Source organism: Ipomoea triloba, chromosome 3 (assembly GCF_003576645.1).
Source record: "Ipomoea triloba cultivar NCNSP0323 chromosome 3, ASM357664v1".
Classification (NCBI taxonomy): domain Eukaryota; kingdom Viridiplantae; phylum Streptophyta; class Magnoliopsida; order Solanales; family Convolvulaceae; genus Ipomoea; species Ipomoea triloba.
The window spans coordinates 5,529,028-5,538,004 of NC_044918.1; the positions used below are offsets into that span (position 1 = coordinate 5,529,028).

Here is an 8,977-nt window from a genome sequence, read left to right on the forward strand (position 1 = left end):
TTTAACTAAACTTTAATTGATCACTCATAGACATTGTTGTATAAACTGGAATCCAAAAATATATATAACCAGTTCCATACATTATTATATACTACTGTACATAAAATAAAATACTATGTAACTAAGAGCAAGCATGTATATGGCGGCGAGAAACCTAGTACGACCGGCAAAGAAAGCTAAGCCGCAGGTGGAGCGGTTATGTACTGCTGAGCAAAATCAAGCTTCATCTTGAATTCGGTAGCTTCATTTTCACCATTAACCGACAAAAAATTGGCAGTATTATTCTTGTAGTCCAAAGACTCATCATTATATATATCCCACCATTTCTGAACAAGCATCTTGATATCTTCCCTGTCTGTGTTCTCTTCTTCGCCGGTGTACTTCCACGGCCGTGACCCGGCGGCGCAGTAAGTAACCACCTTGGCTTTCCCAAGCTCAACGTTCGCCGGGTGGCGCCATAACATGGGTAAAACCAAGTTGTAGGCATTTGGGATTGGCATGTACACATCCCTGAAGAACATGTTCAGGAAATCCTGCTCGGCAAAAGGGGTGGAAGGGGAGGATTTGAGAGCTTCGAAGAGGGAATTCGAGGTGGAGAGATTAGGCTCACAGACAAACATTCCTGTGTTGAAGTATAGTGGTGGCTTAAGGCCTAATTTTTGAGTCCATTGAACTTTGTCCGGGCATTGTTGGCAATACCCAATTTTGTACTGGGGTGTGTGACTCCAACTCTCTTCACAGAAGCAGTCCATTACTGCATATAAGTAGCCATCTGGCAAGTCAAAGAGGCTGTCAATGTTGACAAATACTTGGGTGTCCCCTTCCAAGTATATTATCTTGCTATGTTGCACAAACTGCAATTAAAAAAAATAAAATTAATGTATCAATATGGTTAGTCTGATCTTGAGTGGAAAAGTTAATCATGATGACTTAGCGACCTATGTCTGGTGCCAACAAAGAGCTCACCACATTAAGTCTAATTTTTGATGACAGTCAAAATCAAATTATGTGTTCTTGTCCACATAATCTGCTATCCAAGAACCAACTAACTGCCAACAACAAAGGATTGTATAACTAAAAGTTATTGATTACCTCCCAGATACGGAGCTTGGAGTAGTTGATAACGTAGCTAGCCATACAGAAGTGAGATTGGTTCTGAGGCGGATAAAGCGGCTGGATCTCACGGACAACGCAGCCCTGATTCAGCAGTACACGGCGGTGCTCTTCTGGGACGTCCGGCAAAACCGCCACCACAAGTGGATAAGCCGCTTTGACCTTCCTCAGCCCCTTGGCTAGGCCTACCACGCCTTTGACGGAGTCCCCATTTCCGGCCAAGAATGTGACATAAGCGCGGCTGCTCATCAGTCTCTCGACATTACTTAGAAACCTGCAGGGTTTAGCACTAACGAGAATACCTCCTGTAGCCATTCTCAAAGGGGAGGAAATTAAACAAGTTTGATTTGAGGGAGAGGCAGGGGGTTGGTTATGACTGATAGAGCCTGCAATTATGTTGTTTATTTATATAGGATGGAACTGCATGCATGGGGCCATAATGCCCATGCATCAAACCTAAAACAAACGACAAATTAATCTTCAAATTCCGATCGTCATCACTTATCGTTTACTATTCTCTTTTACTTTCCCTTTGGCCTCATCTACCAGTAGTTGCCTTGATTAATATATACTTTTATTATACAGCCACTGCATGTGGCAGGTTTTATTCGCATGATAGGTACGTAGGAAATAGAATAAGGTGTCACGGATTTTGATTCATTTTATTATTATTGTTGGATTTGTTTTGAATTCTATATAATTAAATCCAAAATAGTTTTATGATTATACTTGGGTGAATTATATTATGAAGTCGAGGTGTTGCATTACTAGTTTACAATTGTTTGGCTATACCTACCGGTCAGTTACGTTGTGTAGTCCAACCTACAAACTAGATAGGCATGACTGGTTGAAGGGGAGGTTGTGAGTGACAAAGGAGAAAGACATAACTCGAGGTCAGGAACAATATAATTAACTTGGTCAATCGACTAATTTAATAGACCAATAAGGAGCGCACACTTAGAAGCGTGTCAGTAAATCGACTTAGTATAAACATAACTTGTTCGGGGTTCCCCTCATTTCTTTTGCTCAGCCAAGTCATGTCTCAAGTATAGGACGAGCACATAGACGAATCATTGTAATATCATAGGATTCGTGCTTGTGAGTTCGTTGTGTTTAGATCATGACTATCCAAATGTCTAAGGACGAGAAATGAAACCCAAAATAACCTGAAGACATAAGACTTGAAGGAGACTTGAAGGTCGAAAACATGAAGAATGGAATACAAGACCAAGAGGTATGAAGAGGCCGAATCATGGAAGGGCTCACCTCTTGATGTTTATCAAGGCCGAATGATGAAGGAAGATCATTCGAGGAGTTGTTGGGCGAATAATAAAGTCAATTATTTGTTATTGAGCATTAAATTAAAGGCTCAAATTACTCATGACTCGTGTGGACAAGCCATAAAACATTTTTTGTGCGATAGACAGTCCGAAACCTTAAAATTAGGAGGGTGATCAACCTTAGACAAATAAGGTCCTAGGAACAGATCCCAAGGTTAAAACATTCATTAAAAGCCATGTTATTTTCTGTAAGACTAAAAAAACAAATTGACTGCACATATTAAGGTTTAAACTGCTATAAAGTACTGACACCCACATCGGCTCAATACCCAGCAGTTATTACACACGGGACGAAGGTGTTTTGAATTTTTATCTTCCCTCTAACGGGACATACTTTCACACCTATAAATACATACCCCTCTTACTCAGATGGGGGTGCTGGTCTTTTTGAGATATTTTACAAGCTATCAAGTTAAAAAGCTTCAAGCGATCTAGTGTGATAAAAAGAGAAAAAGCTTCAAAATTTATATCTAGCATCAAATAGAAATATTGCGCTGCTTCACTGCAGATTCAAGCACATTCAAGCCAAGATTTCAAGTTGGAGGAAAGAAGAGAACCAAATCTTCAACAACCAACTCTACTTGGAGAAAAGTAAAAAGAGGCGAAGTAAAGTTGAGAAGTTGAAAAACCTGAAGAAAGTGTGCTATCCGACTTTGTGTTCAAGGAAGTATACTGGGAGGATTATTGTACTAAAGGAGATATTAGTGCAATTCTTCACAAGTTGTGAAGAAGAGTGGAGTAGGTTTCATTAATAGTTGAACCATATATTATAAAAATCTCTCTCTGTATTCTTTTACTTACCTACTTTAAATATCGCATTGCATACTATCGATCAAGCCTAAATATTTTCTAACTACTCTCAATAGTGCAAAGTTAAAATAAAATTTTGAAACTTATTATTCCGTTGCAAAATCACTCTGACCGAGTACAATCCTCAATATAACTACTTGGGTCGAAATTTTTGAAGAATCCCAGTGAATCTATTCACCCACCCCCTCTAGACTCACTTAGCTACCCATCGAGACCAACAATATACTCACTTCTTTACTTTTATCTCACAATGCCTTATACCCAATTAATTGAGTATCTGTCGACGGACAAATTAGCCCTTATCTTATATATATATATATATATATATATATATATATATATATATATATATATATATATATATATATAGAGAGAGAGAGAGAGAGAGAGAGAGGAGGCATCCGGTGCGGCCTTGGTCTTGTGTGCGGTCATGTGGCCTGTTCTACACCATTAGATTATTTAATCCAACGTATCAGGTTGATCCAAAACAAAAAAGAGCGCTGAACATTATTAACGCGAAGGAGGGGTATACTTGTCAGTTTACTATGATTCAAGACCCCACTCAACTCACCATGACATGCTCATTCACGATTCCAAGGCGCTCTATTAACCGCGAAGCTTTCCAAGCTTGTGTTTGGAGTAATTCGCAATAGTCTGTGCATTATCAATATTAATCTGGTTCATATTTGAGATAATATTGGTATAATTCGCAATAGTTTGGTATTTGGTGTGTGGTGGTTAAGTGGTGTGTTTTAATCTGAGAACTGGTGCATTTTATAACGTATAATGGTGTGTTTTAATTTTGTTGGTGCATTTGAATTGAGTGGTGTATTTCGGTATGGTGGGGAATGGTGTGTTTTAATTTGTTCAGTGGTGCATTTTATAACGTAGAATGGTGTGTTTTAATACACATGGTGGTGAATTTTACGAGTATTTGCATTTCGTGTGTGGTGGTTAAGTGGTGTGTTTTAATCTGAGAATTGATGTATTTTATAATGTATAATGGTGTGTTTTAATTTTGTTGGTGCATTTGAATTGAGTGGTGTATTTCGGTATGGTGGGAATGGTGTGTTTTAATTTGTTCAGTGGTGCATTTTATACGTAGAATGGTGTGTTTTAATAATACGTTTGTTGGTGCATTCTGTATCCTAACATTACCTTCCCCACTTACAATTACCATAAAGCCCCCACTTAAGTTACGCGAATTAAACTTCCTAAATCCTAATATATCACAACCACCGTCGGATCAGCACAATCGAATGGCGCACGCTTGGCCACACGACCGCACCTAACAACACAGCCGCATTTGATTAATATTCTATATATATATATATATATATATATATATATATATATATATATATATATATATATATATATATATATATATATATATATATAGTTCTTTACCTATTACATCGTAGCTGATATGGTAAAAATACGGCAGTACGGTGAAAATATTGTTGTATAAATACCAAATCGGGTACAAGTAGAAATACCCTATAAGAAACCGGTCTACGTGACAGTGGGTCAGAGGTTCCCGATCTCTTTGACTATTCTCGTGAGTAAACAGCCAAAAGTCCTCTCCGCTGCAATAAATGCGCCTTTTATAGGCGACCTCGGGGTGAGTTCCGGCCTGTCGGCAAGTGATACGCGTGTCGAGCATGCACCGATCCGTGAAGCGGCCCAATCCCTTAACGACTAGGCACTAACCTTGGGCGGGCTAAGGTTCGAACCCCCAAAGGGTATGGTAAAAGGTCGGGATGTGACCCTGACCGGTAACCGCGGACCGAGAAAAAGAGGGTTCTGGAGGACTCAAAATACAACCCTCGACGCGGAGAACAGACCGGGAGGTCAATAGCGGTAGACCGGGATTTCATCCCTATCAGTAGCATTCAGATCAAATTTACTCTCAGCAATCAACACTGCTAGTTGTCTTATTCATATCTCAAACTTTCATGACTGATCTAACAGACCAATCAATTCAAGAGAGTATACTTGGAAGTGCATGCATTAGCTTAATTAGCATAGATAGGCTTTAGCATATGTATAAGCAGCCCGATTAGTCCCATTCAAAGGCATCATATACTTAATTACTCACTTCCCTACTTATATGCACTCAAGCATTGTATCCAATCGTTCGAGTATCTCTCAATACGTCAACAGATTGACACTTATATATCTTATTTACCTATTATATATATAACTGTGTTTCTCACACCTCGATCGATTTAATTATATTTATGCTATCAACAATCAATACCTCTACTTAGCTTGCTGGATTCAAATCTTAAACTTCCCCTTAGCTTGTGTCATTCTAACTTAGCTTCCACAAACTCCCCTTTGTGTAGGTGAACTCTATCACAATACAACATAACCACTCAAAACTTCTTTAATATGTAATTAATGAGAATAGTAAAAATACTCATTATCTTAATAAAGCACAACTTTTTTTTTTTTGAAAATAAAGCACAACTTTAGAATATTCCCTTGAGTCAAACGAATTTATAATTAAAGTTTGTTTACCTCAAAGACTTGGCCCTTTCCTGAGGGTAAGGTTAGGTAGAAAGATATTTGGGATTATAATTATTATTTTACACATCTTTTGCCTTAGCTTTCGGCTAATTGACAACATTACACGCACTACCAACGGTAACACCTATAGTTTTGCAGTTTTGACCATCTACAAGATCGAGTAACCGTCACCGACTAAGCAACTGTTAACTGCCACGGCAGTGCAAGACTTGAGATTCAGGAGTGGCAGTTAACCACATGGCAGAACACACGGCGTTTCGTGCAAGAATATACGAATATCCGTTAAGAAAACTGAGTTGAATGAAATAGTGGGTCCCAAAGAAAGCGCGGGCAGCTTCTGCTGGGGTCCGCCGGATTGAATGAAATATGTTCCGACCGTCCAGCTGTCATAGAATGTTGTCGCGCGTCGGAAGATCGCACCGCAGTGCAGGGAAATGCCACGTTGGGCGAATTGAAGCGGGTAACTTCCCAGATGCGGCAGTTGAAGACAGCGGCAGTTATGTTAGTTGGGCTTTGATTAACCAACCACCCATTTTCAGTGCTTACTTGCTATTCTTCGCCTTGTGATTTTTTGACATGTACACTTTTTCTTTGTGGTGGAAATCTAAGCCTGTTTGCATGTTCCAATAAATTAAAGGCTTTAATCATGATAAACAAGAAGTAATAATAAAAAACGCTTAAAGTATAACATAAGAAAAAGAAAACAAAAATATGAGAGATAAACCCCTAAAAAAGGAGTATTAGTTTTACTTCCTTTAGTGAAAGAGAATTAAAAAATACTAAAATATTATTCAAATAAATGATACTTCATGTCATTTATAAGTTAAATAATGATATAATTAATTGATCAGGTAAAATTACATAGTATATATTGTAAGATAGAGTTGATCAACATTTCATGATGTATACAACGACATGATTATTAAGCATGAATACAACGTATGTTATTCTATATTTCTATATATGTATGTTCACTAACTAACTAGCATATGAGGGTTGTTGAGAGGTAGAGGTAGGAGGATTTATCGAAATCTTAGGTAAAATCAAAAGGATCTCTTTATATAGTAAAAAGATCATCTTGATTTAGTAATGTGTTCCTTAATGAAAGATATATTTTCATTCTGTTAATCATGGTAAAAAATCAAAGGATCTTTTCGATCATACAGTAAAAGAATGGTCTTGATTTAGGAATATACTTTGTTCCTAAATCAAAAGTATATTTTCATATTGCTAATCATATCATGGCAAATCAACAGGCAACAAACCTAAATATTAGCTAAAGTGATGCATGAAATCATGATGAATGTTAAGTCATTATATACTTTGAAATTAAGAAGACTACAAATCAATCTAAGGCTAATTTTGAAGAGTTAAGACGCTTAAAAGCATAGTGCTTGTTTTTGTAAAACTCACTATGTTAAAACATGTAAATTGGATAACAAAAGAAGATATATTTATATTCTCTAAGGGTTATCCAATATCAAAGTATCTCATCTGTTATATTAGCCCAAGTTAACTAGGAAATCAACACTATAATTGAAGATCCCATATACACATATACAACAAATATAGTTTTCATTATATAATGTAACATATATTCCAATATTCACAAGGCCAAGCCGGAAATATGAAAAGAAACACAACAAATTTAGGAGAACTACAAATACAAAGTTCTCCTAATTCAAATTGATATGGAGCACAGCTCCTTCAAGGACTTAATAATACTCATAACTCTATAAAAATAAAAAAATAAAAAAAAACCTATGAGATCAAAGTGTGTATATGGCCTTAGAAATGATAAAAGAATCCTAGACCATCCAGCCGCAATATTAGTCGCCTATGCAGCGGACGGGGCTGTAACATAGCGAGTAGCGCCGGCCTTGGGCAACGCCGCCGCCTTGAACTTGGCGGCACCAACCTCAACACCACCGCCTGCGGCGCTGTTCTTGTAATCCAACGCCCTGTCGTTGTATATCGCCAACCACTTATTCACCAGCATCTTGATATCTTCCCTGTCCATATTCTCTTCCTCGCCGGTGTACCGCCACGGCTTTGACCCCGCCGCACAGTAGTGAACAACCTTAACTTGGTCCAGCTCCACGTTCTCCGGGTGGCGCCACAACATCGCTAACACCAAGTTGTACACATTCGGGATCGGCCTGTACACATCCTTAAAGAACATGTTCAAGAAATCCTACATAAAAAACGTCCAATTTTCAGTCATGTAAGATTTTCCCTAATTAACTAGAAATTGTTATTCAATCAGACTCTGTGCCTAAAATTTAGGGATAGTACTTAAACCAATAATGATATATATATATACCTGCTCTGCAAATGAGGTGGGAGGGGTGGTTTTGAGGGTTTTGAGGAGATCATCGTACACAGGGAGACTGGGTTCGTAAACGAACATTCCAGCGTTGAAGTAAAGTGGGGGTTTCGGGCCGAGCTCTTCGGGCCACTGGACCTTATCTGGGCGCTGCTGACAGTACCCGATCGTGTATTGTGGGGTTTTGCTCCATGTCTTCTCGCAGAAACAGTCCATGACGGCGTAAAAGTGGCCGTCCGGCAACTCGAAGAGGTGGTCGATGTTCTCGAACACCTGAATGTCTCCGTCCAGATATATCATCTTGCTATACTCCACAAACTGTGACAATTATTTTCAGAATTAGTTTGGTCTAAGCTGGAAACCTAATATTAAAAAAAAAAAAAATAGAAGTGGTTTAAGGAATGGTTAATTAATTCATTACCTCCCAAATGCGGAGCTTGGAGTAGTTGATGACGTAGTAAGCCATGGCGAACTGAGTCTGATTCTCCGGCGGGTAAACGGGCTGTATTTCACGGACGATGCAGCCCTGGCTAAGGAGTATGCGGCGGTGCTCCTCCGGAACGTCCGGCAAGACCGCCACCACCAGTGGATAAGCAGATTTGACCTTTCTCAGCCCCTTGGCTAGCCCCACCACACCTTTCACGTAGTCCCCATTGCCGGCCAAGAACGTAACATAGGCACGGCTTTGCAGGCTCAACGCCTTGGCCAAACCGGTCGCCCTGTTCGTGGAATTAACCATTTGAGAAGCCATTTTTGTTTGCTCGGAAAAAATGAGGAAACAAAGATTCTGAAAAAAACAGAGGATCTTTAATTTTGTACTGTTCTGATCGTTGTTTGTCGAGTTTGGGGGTTT

At 38.8% G+C, this 8,977-nt stretch overlaps 2 protein-coding genes across 2 annotated transcripts; both read right to left on the bottom strand.

Annotated features, from left to right (window-relative positions):
- On the bottom strand, positions 1 to 1,477 carry LOC116013837 (galactinol synthase 2-like). The gene is made up of 2 exons (XM_031253781.1): positions 1,093 to 1,477; positions 1 to 854 (listed from the first exon to the last, which is right to left on the bottom strand). Exons 1-2 carry the CDS (start codon positions 1,426 to 1,428, stop codon positions 177 to 179), a joined length of 1,014 nt encoding a protein of 337 aa, XP_031109641.1. The 5' UTR covers positions 1,429 to 1,477; the 3' UTR covers positions 1 to 176.
- Positions 1,478 to 7,354: 5,877 nt separating this feature from the next.
- LOC116012098 (galactinol synthase 2-like) lies at positions 7,355 to 8,977 on the bottom strand. The gene is made up of 3 exons (XM_031251566.1): positions 8,546 to 8,977; positions 8,122 to 8,442; positions 7,355 to 7,992 (listed from the first exon to the last, which is right to left on the bottom strand). The coding sequence occupies exons 1-3, from the start codon at positions 8,873 to 8,875 to the stop codon at positions 7,636 to 7,638; spliced, it is 1,008 nt and encodes a 335-aa protein (XP_031107426.1). The 5' UTR covers positions 8,876 to 8,977; the 3' UTR covers positions 7,355 to 7,635.